At 42.8% G+C, this 16,465-nt stretch overlaps 1 protein-coding gene across 1 annotated transcript in view; it reads left to right on the top strand.

The window, feature by feature from the left end:
• LOC310856925 (ethanolamine kinase 2) overlaps nucleotides 1-12,164 on the top strand; it is a gene marked incomplete at both ends in the record, with an annotated part of 31,810 nt that extends 19,646 nt beyond the window's left edge. The window contains 2 exons of the mRNA XM_083762478.1: nucleotides 2,471-2,544; nucleotides 12,095-12,164. Of these exons, the coding sequence (XP_083618604.1) occupies nucleotides 2,471-2,544; nucleotides 12,095-12,164 (144 nt within the window). The remainder of the gene's footprint in view (nucleotides 1-2,470; nucleotides 2,545-12,094) is intronic.
• Between the last annotated feature and the right edge of the window lie 4,301 nt (nucleotides 12,165-16,465).

Here is a 16,465-nt window from a genome sequence, read left to right on the forward strand (position 1 = left end):
TCATCATCACCAAAGCAAACATTCACAGGTTGAATCCACAAAGCAGCACACATGCTAATTGACAGCCACGTGTCCTGGTTAGTGACTTTTTATGCATAACTGAGCCACCAAGCCTATAACTTATTAATTGTAAAACAAAACAAAGGGAGGGGTGATCTTATCATCATACAGCATCTCATTCCGGCCAATCACAATTTATGCGTCCTCACCTTCGTCTTCAATGTTTGTGTTTACACAAACCCTCAATGCTGGAACTAGGAGGGCGCCCCTCAATAACCCTAGGTATGGCAGTTTGCTGAATGTTTTTCAGTGTCCCAAGTGATGCAAATGAACCACATTTCATCTAAAAAAAAACAAATGTAAGAATTCCTAACTCAGTATGTATCACGCCTTTGGCTGTTTGTGTTGTTTTCATTGCTTCAAGATAACCCAGGGAAAGCACCCTGGCCTCTGCAGGGCTCTGTGTAACCATAACCAACAGCATCCACTGTAGTGTCGTCTTCTGTGTGTGGCACTGACTAAAGACTGGCTACCGGCCAAACTTCTGATGACTGACTGCTCCCCCTCTCTCAACTCTTAATCCCAGGGAGCGCGTGCCAAGGCACAGTGGGGCCTTTACGACTCGTCTTTTTCCCTCCGCAGGGAACCTCCAGCGTCTCTCGATATACGGAGGCTAAAGCCTGTAAAACCAATTGGAAAAAGCCTCTGTGATGTCACCCCACAGTATACGCAACTCTCATCTCGGTTTTTCTCAATGGCTTCCCTGTCACCGACATGCAGGCTCTGCTTAGTGTTAGGCTAATAGTCGCTTAATGTAGAGGGGGTTATTAATCATGATGGAAATCCGCTCAATCTCTCTCTCTCTCTCTCTCTTCCTCCCAAAGACAGAGATTACTGATGAAAATTTGCCAATAAAGGGGGGGGGGGGGGGGGGAGTCCAAGGGGGGAAAACCACATTCTCTCCTCTGCCAGTATTTCATTCCGGACCCCTTTATTTGATTATCAAATAAAAATGTGATTATATCACTGGGCCACAGAACAGAGGCTTGCCTGGATCCTATTAGGGTCTTGCTATTAGTGGTCCTATCATGAAGATTTACTGTCGGGGTGGGGGAAACAACAGAAATTTATGGAGGCGTGGATGTCTATGGCCTTAAGTGAGCAAAAACCATTAAAAGGAGGGAACCATTCAATGCAGAGCTTTGTCATTGTGACTGCAGCAAGTCGCTGAGGCGACATGCAAGTGCTTGGGGAGCTGTAAAAGAAACCAACACAAAGTGAACCATGCAAAGAAGATGGAGTGGAGTTGATAAAGTGTCATACTGTAAAACATTTTGTTTATCCACAGAATTCTTTTTCTGGGTGAGGACGTCTCTGAAATAAATAGCATTCAGATAAACAGCATTTGTGATGCTAAAACTCCACTTGGACCAAACGAATGAAATTCACAGAACCATTTGGAAACATATATGTCCCCAGCAGCACCGCATACAATGGCATGATGAGTATGTGTCCCATCCATACGAATCTCGATGAGAATGACACGCTCTTGCATAATAGGAAAAAAGTTTACTGAGAATAAATAACCACATTATACTGCTAGCAAAAACATTATTTGCCAGTCAAACATGCTAGTCAGCCCCGGTACTGTGCCAAGAACTTTACCATTAATTTTATAGATGTTTCCCAATCTCAAGTTTTGTGATTTTCCAAATCGCAAGTTGTTGGGTAATTTCCCTTTTTTTATTTTATTTTTATTCACACTTTGGTTGATTACTGGTTCATGATGGATATAGTAGCTCTGGATCATATCCCTAATGCAAATTCTTCCCTGAATTAAGGCTATGGGACCTATCGCGTCTAGCTCTGGCATGAAATGCAGACCAGCCTCTCTTCTGTAGCGGGAATATAAAGAACGTTTTACCTACTGGTTGTGTAATTAGAAAGCCTACTTTCCTTAGTGGACGCACTCTGAGCCCCCCACCACACGTATAATATGTACTTTTTGGCCAGAAAGGGATTGTTTTCACCGGACGGAAAACATCTTTCCTATGAGGTTTTTCTCTTGGCAATATCGGTAGAGGGCGCAGTGGAGTAACTAAAAGTTACTACATTTATTTTCCGGTGGAAAAACAATCCCTTTCTGCCCAAAAATGACATATTATACGTGTGGTGGGGGACTTTGTGCGACCTTGTAAAGGTAAAGGTAAAACTAATATTTTGGTGTATGAATTGAAATGTTATAATTATTGTGAATTGCCTGTATAATTATTTGTCCCATACCACTGGATTTAATAGCAGAATGATAATTATGATCAGAAAATTCATTCCAGTGAGTAATAAAGTTACAGATCGAAGATTAAGCACTTCTTCATTCTTTCATTTCTGTCAGGCATCCAACTTCTTCTGGAGTCTTTGGGTTAGGGTTAGGGTTATATTATTAATAATATTGTTTCTTCTCTTCTGTCAGGCATCCAACTTCTTCTGGAGTCTTTGGGCAATCCTGCAGGCACAATACTCTTCTATTAATTTCGACTTCCAAAGGTTTGTTTTAAATTTTTCTCATGACAAAACAAAGTGACGTGTGTCTGTCATTCACCTGTTTCTATACTGCTTGCTAGTGCTATTTCCTTGTGGTTTCTTAATGGCAGGGATTGATGGGCTAATATTCAAGGAGGCTTGCCAATGATCTTGTATTTTTTTAAGAAAAAAGAAAAAAGAAGGAAGTCAGACAGCTAGGAGGGGACTATACCTATACAGTAGTTCAGCTCTGTCAGTCAGACAGCTAGGAGGGGACTATACCTATACAGTAGTTCAGCTCTGTCAGTCAGACAGCTAGGAGGGGACTATACCTATACAGTAGTTCAGCTCTGTCAGTCAGACAGCTAGGAGGGGACTATACCTATACAGTAGTTCAGTCAGCTCTGTCAGTCAGACAGCTAGGAGGGGACTATACCTATACAGTAGTTCAGCTCTGTCAGTCAGACAGCTAGGAGGGGACTATACCTATACAGTAGTTCAGTCAGCTCTGTCAGTCAGACAGCTAGGAGGGGACTATACCTATACAGTAGTTCAGTCAGCTCTGTCAGTCAGACAGCTAGGAGGGGACTATACCTATACAGTAGTTCTGTCTATACAGTAGCTCTGTCAGTCAGACAGCTAGGAGGGGACTATACCTATACAGTAGTTCAGCTCTGTCAGTCAGACAGCTAGGAGGGGACTATACCTATACAGTAGTTCAGCTCTGTCAGTCAGACAGCTAGGAGGGGACTATACCTATACAGTAGTTCAGCTCTGTCAGTCAGACAGCTAGGAGGGGACTATACCTATACAGTAGTCAGCTCTGTCAGTCAGACAGCTAGGAGGGGACTATACCTATACAGTAGTTCAGCTCTGTCAGTCAGACAGCTAGGAGGGGACTATACCTATACAGTAGTTCAACATTAAATTAAATCTGTATTTATAGTGAAGTAAATTGTTGATATGCCTCCTGATCCCCTGGGCGCAGTGTTGTTTTGACAGCAAATATTTATTTTAGTTTCAGTCTTTTGAATAGTTTTCATTTTGTTTTAGTCACATTTTATTAGTCACCTGGAATGTTTTTTGTGTTAGTCTTGTTTTAGTCGACTAAATATCATACGATTTGAGTCGACTAAATCTACAGTTGATTTAGTCGGCTAAAATGTATTTTGGCGGGCCTTGATGCCGTCGTAATGATTGATTTTACACTTTTTACACTGATTTAGAGGGCATTTGTAGAATCAGCCTCAGGTCTTAATCGGTTAATAATAGTGCTGAATAATCCATGTCTTTTATATAGTTTGGCTCAATTTCAGTTAAAAGTAACCATTTTCAGCAGTGTTGATTTCGTCGACTAACACTATGACGAAAGATGTTCGTCGACTACCTTTTTTCACTGACGAAAACTAAATGGAAACTAAATGACGACTAAGCTATGATGACTAAAACTAAGACTAAATATATTGACAATTTCATCAACAGATAAAAACAAGACTAAAATGTTATTTTACACTTAGTTGCATGCTGAAAATAGCAGATCTACAATTATGACGGCATCAAGGCCCGCTATAATACATTTTAGTCGACTAAATCTTCAGTTGACTAAAATCGTATGATATTTAGTCTAGACTATCACTAAGTCACTCCAGGTGACTAAAACTAAGTGAAAACTATTCAAGACACTATGCCTAAAACTAAAATCAAAAGATGTTCAGATTGGATTCATTCTTTCATCTTCGTACCTTTTGGTTTTGGTTGTTTTGTCTCGCAAACATGCGTGGCATGGTATTATTATTGTATTGGTACAGTCTCTTCTTGACACATTTTCATTAAAGTCTACCTGCAATGGCTTTTCTGTGACCTTCATTGTGAGAATCCTAGTCAAACAGAGGCTGGTCATGTGAGACAGCTAGAGAGAGAGAGAGAGAGAGAGAGAGAGAGAGAGAGAGATCGATCTATAGTGGCAGTGGTATAGATGCAGTATGTTAAACTGCATTGCACCTCAAATATTTTCAGTACATATTTTAGTGTTCTGCATGTTTAAGTTTGCAAATGGAACGTTTGTAATGCAAGCCGTCATCTTAAAATTAGAACCACGACAGAGTACGTGGCAGCCCAACATTGTCTCCATTATGAGAAACAGCTGTGTGTGGACGATATCGAATCACAGGTGATTTAAATCATGATTCATGATTATTCATAGAAGTATGATATGTTTTACTTTGACAGGAATAATTGATATTTAGTTTAGTTTTAGGGACTTCTTACTTTCCTTTTTTGGAGGGGGGGCATCTATTGTTAATCTATTAATTATATCTCCATTATGACCACAGATATGCTCTAAAAGTGTGAAAAACATTTTTCATTTAATGAATGTTTAAACTTGGTGGGACATATTAGGCTGCCCTGAAACTCAAGTTTTGGGTCAAAAGCTATCATGATGAGATAAGATCACGATGAAGGTGCAATCAAGAACGGATTGCCAAATTTAAATTTAACTCTGTGGGAATGTTTAGTCGGCTGTCCTAGAGAGGTTATTAAGATCTGGTTAAAATGTTAAAGGTCACAATTAAGATCAAAGTCAAAATTACATTATCGGTCATCTCAAATATCTCAGATACGAGAAAGATATTTATGTTCTCACATACGCCTATAATGTTTCTGTTACATTACGCCGAAACATCAAATGAGGTCGGGGCACACAACTGAAGATTGTCGTACTTGTGGCAACTACGGGATTATTGACAATTCCACCCCACCCAAGAGGACATCTCCAATCCATTCAATTGTTGTGCTGAATATTTAGGGATCTTTAACCACCAGTCCTATTAAGAATCCATAATTACAGTTTATGGCCAGTTTAGAAACAGTTTAGCTAATGTGTTACCAAACATACCATAGTACATAAATTAACTACTATAAATCAACTGGCTTTCACCACGTATGGGTAACCGTTAGACCACATCATGTGGTTTTCAAGGACCATTATTTATTGGGCATTTGAGCCACAGACCACGTACCATTTGATGACATTTAGCCTCTCCGACCCAAAACTAAAGAATATGTTTTTGTTGTTGGATAAGATTTCACAATTCCATGCTGTATTGATGTTGGTATACCATTTAGGAGAGACCAGGCAAACGTTGATCAAAATAACAATTCTACATTCTCTAATTTTGTAGACTTCTTGTAAATTAAGTAATGCAGATGTTTAACACTAATTTAACTCTTGGATTAAATGGACCTGTATGGGTCCATTTGGTTTCATTTTACATTCACATTTCATGATGTAGCCTCTAACATATAGGCCTGACAGGGAAAACGTACAGCATTGATAGGGACTCTGGTCCAGTGCTTCTGAAGGCATTCTTGTCCTATAGCCTCTAACCGCACCCGACAATACTGAAGTTCACAAGGGTGAAAAGTTTGCCGTTCCCTCCCTCCCTTCTTCTTCTTCCCTTCCCTCCACCCCCGCCCGCCCGCCTGCCTGTCTGTCTGCCGCCATGCACCGCTGTCAGGAGCATGATCCTAATTGCTATCGACAGTCGACGGCACCCTCTCTCCTCCCCTGTGTGGCTTTTCCCCCCTTAAAGCTCCTCTAGATAAAGCTACGATAGGTATACCCCCCACCAAACACACACACACACACACACACACACACACACACACACACACACACACACACACACACACACACACACACACGCATCGTAGACACAATACAAACGCAGACATTCACTATGTAAACACACACACGCATGCACGCACACACGCACGCATGCACGCACGCACACACACACCACACACACATGCTTGATATTTATATTCAGAAACACACACACACACACACACACACACACACACACACACACGCACACACACACGTGCGAGCACACGGCCGTCTCGTTTAGATGGTTGGACCTGGAAGAAGGAAATGTGATCCAGAGGGGTTCTGACTGAGACACAGAGCCTCTATTGTTCCACCAGAGAGCCATCGTCGCTCCTACCGCTTACATTATATACCTTCTCCTCTCCCCCTCCCCCAATTCCCGGCCCGGGCCCCTGGCCCCCGGCCCCCGGCCCTCAGCACTAGCCACATGCACCCGCCGCTAGCTAGACGTCTGAGGTTTGTCCTAAAGTGCACAGCCAGAGTCAGGTTACCTTCCCTGTCTAACTATAGGGGGGTTAACCAAAATGAGTTTAAGGGCATGGTGGGGTAGTAGCTTGTGGTGGTTGGGGGGTGGAGGGGGCCTGATGTTTGAAGGTACTGCTTCCCCCAATTGAATCACCTTGCACCCCCATCTTCTACTTTTCAAAATCCCTGAGCGTCCGTGAGCTGCATGGAGGAGGAGGAGGAGGGAGAATGCGGATGCTTTTGTGTGTGTGTGTGGATGAAATGCTCCTTTTGTTTTCATATAGTATAAAAATAACTTTGTGTCCATTTTGATAAAATGTATTGAGGAAAGAGTATAGCACAAGGCCTAGCTATATATGTGTTGAATATGTCCTGGCTGTCGACAATCATCATCAGTCTAAATCCAGTCAGTTTACGGTAGATTTCTTTGAGCGGGAAGTATCAGCGAAATCACAACTATATTGGATGTTTGAGCAGCAGCATTTTCAAACCACTTGAAACATTATTTAAAACTTTAGCTGTTAAACAATAGCAGCTCTAAAATCACGAAAATGTGCCGCAAATCTTTGAATATATATTCTTTCACAGTAAACGTTTTTTCACTCATATCTTTGATTCTGGGGGTTCCCTGAAACAACATATTTTCAGATGGGGCGTCGGCGGCCAATTATACATATCATTTTTTTGGGGGTCCATGGCATGAAATAGTTTGAGAACCACTGACCTATAGAAACATAGGTTTTTTTTAGAAAACTGCCAAGATTCAGAAGACATTTTAGTAGAATCTGGCCTCTGCAGTCCTGTTTCTGTGCGTTATCCCCCTGGGCCAAATCCCTCCTGATTCCCCATCGTGTGACCGGCGTCGGTCGGGCCGTGCGCTCTCTAACCAGACCCATATGGAGATGTGACAATAGGGAGCCACAAGGGGAATGCTACTCCCCCCCCCCCCCACGCACACACACACGCGCACACACACACACACACACACACACACACACACACACACCCTCGATCCCCCCCCCCCTATATTTACTTTCTTTTCATGATTTCGTTCATGTGCGGAAAGTGTCTGAGAGGCAGCGGTTTGGATTTTGCGGACGCGTTGGCAAGGCGAGCCCTTAACATGACAAAGACATTATTATGGGAAAAGTGTGTGGGTGTGCGTGTGCGTGCGTGCGTGCTGATGGGGGATGGGCTGGGTTTGACTGCACACCCGAAAGGCTAGGTGTGGGGGTTGTTCACACAAGCACATTGTGAAATGGAATACCTGCTCCAAATTGAGGGAGTTCACTTCCCGGTATTTTCACTGAATAAAAAAAAGAAACGCCTCGGTTTTGTCGCTGCTGATGATAAATACTCGACTGCACATGCTACTTTTAGGTGTCCAGTTTAATAAAAGCCAGGATGAATGGGATTATTTTTGAGCCGAGGACTGCTGGTATTTTCAGCAGACGATAGTCATGATAGTCTTGAGATTGCACATGGCCCAAATATGAATGATTGTGAAGTGACGTGCAGTGAAGTGATGATTTTAATCGAAGACTAGGATGTTTCGATGTTGAGATCTTCTGTCCCCCCCCCCCCCTACGATGCCTACATGAAATGGGAAGCATGCAGACTTTTACAATTAAACAGTTTAACAATAGGCCTATGTTTGTGTAGAAATTAAAGCTATGTTAACATTGCTTCAGTATACATATACTTATTTATAAATGTTATACTTATAGTTCAGTCTTTCATTGCTCAAATGTTTGAACTGAATGTTGAACTGAAATTCATGTGTGCGGCTGTGAGCGCATGGCTCTAAATGAAACTAGAATTGAATGTTGCCGTATACGGAAACTCAATGTTCTGTGGTAAAATATTCAATGTTCTGAGGCTTTAATGTTAAAATGCATTCAAGTTTGCATGTTCATCTGATTAACTGTCTTGCTATGGGCCTGCTCTTTAGGGAACATCTGAAAGAGCCACGTCAGCCCTTTTGAAACCACAGCTTATTTTAATGATGTTTAAGACAGGGGTTCCCAAACTTTTTTGGACCAGGTACCCCTTTTGGGGTAGATATTTTTCCAGGTACCCCCTCATCCTCGCAACACAGATAACAATATATTTACAACCACAAGCAGTGTTTCCTGCAGGAAAAAGCTTTGGCATGGTGCTGGGCGCAGGCCGCAGGGGGGCCTTCTTGCATCGAACATTTTGATTAATTAATTAATTAGATTCAATAATTAATTAATAAGATTAATAAATTAAGATTGATTTGTATTATTGCTCTTGTATTGCTATTGGAGACACTGGGGGGACACTGGGGGACACTGGGCAGGCACTGGGGAGGCACTGGGGAGACACTGGGGAGGCACTCGGGAGGCACTCAGGGGGACACTGGGGAGGCACTCGGGAGGCACTCAGGGGGACACTGGGGAGGCACTCAGGGGAACACTGGGAAGGCACTGGGGAGGCACTGAGGGGACACTGGGGAGGCACTGGGAAGGCACTGAGGGGACACTGGGGAGGCACTGGGAAGGCACTGAGGGGACACTGGGGAGGCACTGGGGAGACACTGGGGAGCATGGGGAGGCACTCAGGGGGACACTGGGGAGGCACTGGGGAGGCACCCAGGGGGACACTGGGGAGGCACTCGTCTGGGCACTGGGGAGGCACTCAGGGGGACACTGGGGAGGCACTGGGAAGGCACTGAGGAGGCACTCAGGGGTTCACTGGGGAGGCACTCAGGGGGACACTGGGGAGGCACTGGGGGGGACACTGGGGAGGCACTCAGGGGGACACTGGGGAGGCACTGGGGAAGCACTGAGGGGACACTGGGGAGGCACTGGGAAGGCACTGGGGAGGCACTGGGGAGAAACTGCAGCCACTGGGGAGACATTGGGGAGGCACTGGGTGGGGAGACACTGGGGAGGCACTCAGGGGGACACTGGGGAGGCACTCAGGGGACACTGGGGAGGTACTGGGGAGCCACTGGGCAGACACTGGGGAGGCACCATGGCGGACACTGGGGAGGCACTGGGCAGACACTGGGCAGACACTGCAGGGCAGACACTGTCATCGTCGTCGTCGTCAAAAATGTCAAGGTCGTCTTCGTCGTCAACGTCAAAAATGTCAACGTCGTCGTCGTCAACGTCAAAAATGTCAACGTCGTCATCGTCAACATCAAAAAATATCAACGTCGTCGTCTTCGTCAACGTCAAAAATGTCAACGTCGTCGTCGTCGTCAACGTCAAAAAAGTCAACGTCGTCGTCGTCAATGTCAAAAATGTCAACGTCGTCGTCAACGTCAACAATGTCAACGTCGTCGTCGTCAACGTCAAAAATGTCGTCGTCAACGTCAAAAATGTCAACGTCGTCGTCGTCAACGTCAAAAATGTCGTCGTCAACGTCAAAAATGTCAACGTCGTCGTCGTCAACGTCAAAAATGTCAACGTCTTCGCCGTCGTCAACGTCAAAAATGTCAACGTCGTCGTCGTCAACGTCAAAAATTTTCAACGTCGTCGTCGTCAACGTCAAAAATGTCAACGTCGTCAACGTCAAAAATGTCAACGTCGTCGTCATCAATGTCAAAAATTGTCAACGTCGTCAACGTCAAAAATGTCAACGTCGTCAACGTCAAAAATGTCAACGTCGTCAACGTCAAAAATGTCAACGTCGTCGTCGTCAACGTCAAAAATGTCAACGTCGTCGTCGTCGTCGTCACCATCAAAAATGTCAACGTCGACGTCGTCGTCGTCAAAAATGTCAACGTCGTCGTTGAATGTGCCTTTAACCATTTGACCGCCAGGATTAATTAATCTATTAGCGCATTGCCAAGGTTTTATTGTGCGCAACCCTTATTTCGAAGAACCAAATATCCGTAACCGGATGTTTCAATGACAAAATGCTGTGTGTGGTGTCTTGACCGGTTGTTGTTCTCTCGGTCGGTGGTGAAAAAACCTGCCTGCCGTCGGCCGTTGAAAAACCTTGTTTTCACCAGAAACAACATTCATTGCACCGATTTGGAGATACAGGCCATTGAAAGCAGCACATAGAGTGCAAGTGATGCGCGCGCATCTTCAAAATGGATGTGGCCACTGTCCCACTTTGACTGTTATGCTAACGAGCGGCAGCTAACGATTCGATCGGATCAAAACATGGATTAAAGAATATAAACCCTGGAAAACGTAGGCTACGGTTCTGACGGGCTGCACGACTAATTTAATCCTACAGTTCTGGCGGGCTCCGTGTTTAATAAGGCTGGGCTACACTCATTGTAACAATACGTGTGTGTGTGTGTGTGTGTGTGTGTGTGTGTGTGTGTGTGTGGTCAATGAGTGGTCAATAAAGGTTTTCAAGGCCATACCCATGTAACTTGAGAAAGCCCGGAGGGGCGAAACGTTGTTGTATTTATAGGTTGAAATAAAAAAGACGGGGAGCTGAATTATATCGTGTGCGGACATTCCACTTTAGTCATTTTTTGGATCCAGCACCGTATTCTGAAACTGGAATGTGCATATCGTTTTCCTGCTTTACATGTGGTCAATAAAGCACAGAGGCTTTATTACAAAATGGTCTCATCAACTGTGTCGGCGAGAACGTTCTAGACAACTGTTTCCCCGCTACCCCTCTTAGTACGAGTAGCCAACAACAGAAAATGCATTTCTTTCATCAGGATTGAAATCTCTATTGTACCTATTCTTATTGGAATAGGTACAATAGGTACCTCGCTTTGATCACAATGTCACACTTCCTGGACAAAAAAAAACAACTAAGAGAGACCCTGTTCTTTCTTTCTTTATTTCTCTAATATCTCTCTGCTCAAAAGATTCTCTGGTTCTCTTATACCTCCAGCGAGTGAACGCTTTCATGAAACTCATTTGATGTGTCTGTCCAGCCAATCTATTTTCAATGAGCCTTCCTTGTAATGTGTGCGTCACGTCTTTATGATTATAATCCGGGTTAAGGTTAATGGTTATACGGTTAGACAGGTTAAAACTTGATGTGAATTAAATTTAATTCATGTGAATTAAACAGCTCATTGGGCAGTGGCCGCCTGCCCGCCTGCACAGAGGCTAAAATGATTGACAAACTCAGAGAATTTAAATAAAGGTTGAATGAAAAATGATATCCACTCCCTCAACAATTAATGGCAAGAGATGCCCTTGTGACACTTGGTCATGCTCAGTGGCCAACAGGTTGTGCTGGGCAGGTGGGAACCTGTGTAGTCTCAATCTGTAATCTGAATGTGCCGTTTGGCTACAGGTTTTCCATGTGTCTTGGCCAGGGTGTGTGCGTGTGCGTGCACTATACGAACAATTTATTCTTAGAACATTCTGAAATTCTACACTAATGGTATTCAGACAGCATTATTTATTATCCCATTTTTTAACGTATTATTATTATTACTGTGTGGTACATTCACTCAATTCACTGTTTTCTCTCTCCTTTCAGGTATGCAAAGGCGAGACTCAACCACTATTTTGAGAAGAAGCAGGAATATTTTGGATTGACGCTGAGTTAGAGACAGAGTTGACGTGTTGCAAAACACAGGCAGTTAAAGTCTGCATGTGCCACTTTACAACAAGCCCAGACAAGAGCTCAATGATACACAACACGTAGCGTACTCTCATGCTCTAATTGTCCGGCATTAAAGTTAAAACCACTACAGAGAAGTAAGTGGGCATTGAATAAGCTTCTTGAACCTTTCTTCTTTCCCCTTCTTCTTCTTCTTCTCTTTATTGTGTGCTGCTCTGTCTGTTATTTCAGGCTATAGGCTTTGTTAATCTGTTTTGCTATCGCAGTGATTTTTCAAATATTTGTTTTTAACCACGCACCGCGTGCCGATAAGTCTATTTGGCAAATTGAGATGGCTGCTCGTGCCAGAAGCACATTAATTGCTCCCACATTTTAGCCCCAGTCAGTCGCACAGCCACAGTGACTGAGGATGGATCATAAAAGCCCCATAAGAGGCTTATTCAACTGCTGGAAGAAAATAAAAATACAACTGTTTCCACTTCGGTCCACTTTACAACTAGTGTATTATTTCAAGATGATGATAACACAGGGATTTTCTGCTTTATTTGTATAGTGAGTGGTCCCTATTGTTGTTCATAAAGGACAACTTTGTTTTTTTCCCCAACCAAGGATCGTGTTTTAGGTTAGATTAGAGAAAATAAAAGGTGAGTGTTAATTTGCTGCTTTCTTTCGTTGAATGTAAAGGGGGAGGGGACAATACTGTCATACTAAGCCTACGACCCCCTAGTATCCCCCTTCACATTCAGTAGATCCTGTGATCTTTTGTGGCCAGATGTAATTTCCTGGGGTCTAGTAGGACTATAGTAAATTATAATAAAGAAATTAAAATGCCCCCGCCCCCTGTCAAAAATAGCTAAAAGCGCTAAAATGATAGCAGCAAATATATATACTGTATATACAAAATAAATAACACTCATCTTTTACTTTCTCTAATACCTATTCAAGAAAAAAAATCAAACCTGTGTGAAGTGAGGGGTGCTAATATATTAAAGTCTAACTCATGTTGATTAGGTGATGTAATGGTGATAAAACAAATGGTGCAAACACAAACATTAAACGCCATAACAATAAAGAGACAATATGACGTACATTTTCCCTTCATTGTCAATGCGTTTGCAAAACAAACAAACATTGAACTAAAGACAAACATTAAACGTGTGTAATGCACAAGTGCACAAAGACCTGCACACTGTCTGCACTTACAATACGAACACTTGATTTAGGCAACGTTTTGGTCATAGACCTTCTTCAGGCGTCTCAACATACATTATACATTGAGCCCTGCCTACGCACACGTCTCAGAGCATATCAGGTGTGCATAAGACTTTGTTGCCTCGAAATAATGGTTGAAAAAACAAAAAACAAAGTTATCCTCCTAAGTAAATAGAATTGTGAAATACATTAACTCTGTATAATTGTAATGAAGTAGATTGGATGTGTAAATTAAAGGGATTGTGAATCAAAAAAAATGTTTTTTGTAATTTTCCTTATTTTTTTAATGTTTTCTCATGAGCTCAATTGCACCCAAACAAAATCACACCTGTGTGAAGTGAGCGGTGGCACTATACTGTACTGATCTGGTACTGTAGTCCGTGTGAAGTTATACAACAGCAACACTTAGGCCCAGACAGACACTCGTGCTGAGGCCAATCTTTCCGGTGATATAATGGCCACTGACGTAATCAAAAGAGTCAACCAAAGAACAAGATTCCTGTACAGGATCTCCTCACTGGTCAACAAAAACACCTCGAAAACCCTAACAGGAGCCCAAGTACAAGGTTTCTTCAACTATGCATGCACCTCTTCGTACCACAGCACCTCAAAGGTCCTTAAAACAAGGCTGGCTACTACTTGGCCTCATTCCCTGAACCCATCTCACCCCTGCCCATTTTGACAGGCTGGATGGCTTAGGGTTGACGACAGAGTACAGCATCTTGCAAGTTGCAATGGGTCTGGTCCACAAGATTTGCTACACCACCAAGATACCCATGTACCTGTCTAAATACTTCCTTAATGTCAACAAAATCCACACCACAACACCAGAGGGAGCTCAACAAACCATGTGCAACCCAGATTTGGCAAAAACAAGGGACTAAATTAATTTCAAACCTATGCCTGCACCAAAAAGTGAAACGCCCTACCAACAGTCGTTAAGACATGTGAATCCCTTGACTCCTTCTAAACCACCCACTACTGTGAGTGTATAGCTGTCACTGGATGTAAGACTAGTCACCTCGCGGTACCGGGTGCCTGTGAACAACCTTCCTTTTATGTATTACTTTTTTACATGCAGCTTGCTGCTGCTGTCGATATTGCATGCGCAGAGAATGCTTTTATACCCGGCACAAATATGCCCAAAATGTGCTGACATCGTCACATTTGTGATGCCGGCTATGGCCGTTTTTAGCCCAAGAAGTGTTTTTCGTGCAAAACTAATGCTTGGAATGGACTCAGAGGCATGGAACCCCCCTAGTTTGATACGTCACATGCTAAAGCAATGAAGCATAATGAAAATAGGGAAATGTTGTGGTTGTCTATATGGTGTGGTGGTCACATACTGTAACTGGCGATAACTGGCATTAAGCTACTGATTTGGAAGAGTTATCATACCAAAATATAGACTTAGAGACATGTAGGAATACATTTACGCTCACCATATGTAGTACCAATTCATAAAAATATCAGTGTTATACTATACCCATACTATAGTAACCTGACCCCGCCAGATGGGGCAGCAGAGAGTACACAGGAGGGGGGAACGTGTGTACTCTCTGCTGCCCCATCTGGCGGAGTCAGGTTAGTACTATAGTGCTCCATTCCTGATTATCAAGGCTGTGCTGATTTCTCCGAGTCAAACAATCCCGAAAGCTTTGCAAAGGGCTGGGACATTGTTCGTTAAACATATAATATTTAATTAGTGAGCTGATGCACAACCAAGGACTTTTTGGTTGAAAAAGGAAAAGGAAATGGCCTTTTGTCCATTGACCATTTTGTTCTCCTCAGAAAGGTGCTGTAAATGTTTCTTCTTTCACTTATGATTGCATTAAAAAGGAAGTATAGACCTTTATCCAATGTTTCAAAGACATTGAAAGATAATGCAGGCACAACTGAAGCAAGGAATCTCTGTGTTCGTGTGCATGTATGTGCAAGTGTGATTTTCTCCTATTCAGCTTTGCCTTTTGTTGAAGGCTTCCCAAGGCTGACCCTAGAATTTCTAATGACAATTCTTTCTCTTTTATACGGATGCTGTCGGGAAGAAACCACCTAACTCCAAAATGTAAAGATTTCTTTTCAGGAATGAAGAAATCCGTACATTTTGAAAACAAAGCAAAGCAATACTGCCATATCAAAGTTGGTGTTGTGACTTTATTGTCAATTACTTGCATGAGAGGGTGAGAGGTGGTGGAGTTAGCTGCTTCAGCAGTTTGAATAGGTTTTGTTTTTTTCCAAAGTGCTTTTCATTGGTTCCATTTGTTTTAACCCACAGACGTAAAGGCTGTTCAACAATAGCACTGATTTATGCAAACCTCAAAAATGGAGTTAGGTGATTTCCTTCTGACGGCAATACTCACACAAATAATAATTTATTTTCAAAACAGAGAAGGAGCTGAATGGAATTTATGTATTTGTTTTAAAAAAAGAATTCAAGCTTGCGATGGCGCACAACTCGCTCACGTCACTCAGCATTCACCAAGTATGCTGTAGTGTAAAAAGTGGGATTAATTTGTACAAGGTCTAGGCATGATGGTCAGTCACTCACTGACTGACAATCACAACTAGACATGCTTTACCATTTAGCCATTCAGACTATGGCTTAAAGGAATAGTTCACAATTTTTGAACATGCATACTTGACATTAATATAGTGGTTGCAACTGCCCGAGTCCCATGGTGGGAGTTCTCCTCTGGTTTTGATGAATATTAAGTTGTTCTGCAGGTCATTTTGTGGGGGGCATTGGGGCCACACATTAAAAGTAAATGAATCCACAACACTAGCTTCATTTGTATTGTTGACCTCTAAAATATCAGTGCAACTTTCGTTCAAGGCTTGTTTATCTGTAACTTTACCTGTGTTTGGGGGGCGGAGCCCCAGTCACATAATGTAGAAATAGGTCAACAATACAAATGATGCTAGTTTTGTGGATTCATTTACTTTTAATGCGTGGCCCCCTGTGCCCCCCACAAAATGACCAGAAGTACTTAATATTTCACCAAAGCCAGAGCAGAACTCTCACCACGGGGCAAGTGTTTCATATACAGTTTAAGTAAAAAATAATCTAAACTATCC

This window comes from Protomyctophum parallelum, assembly GCF_964188405.1.
Source record: "Protomyctophum parallelum genome assembly, chromosome: 4".
Lineage (NCBI taxonomy): Eukaryota > Metazoa > Chordata > Actinopteri > Myctophiformes > Myctophidae > Protomyctophum > Protomyctophum parallelum.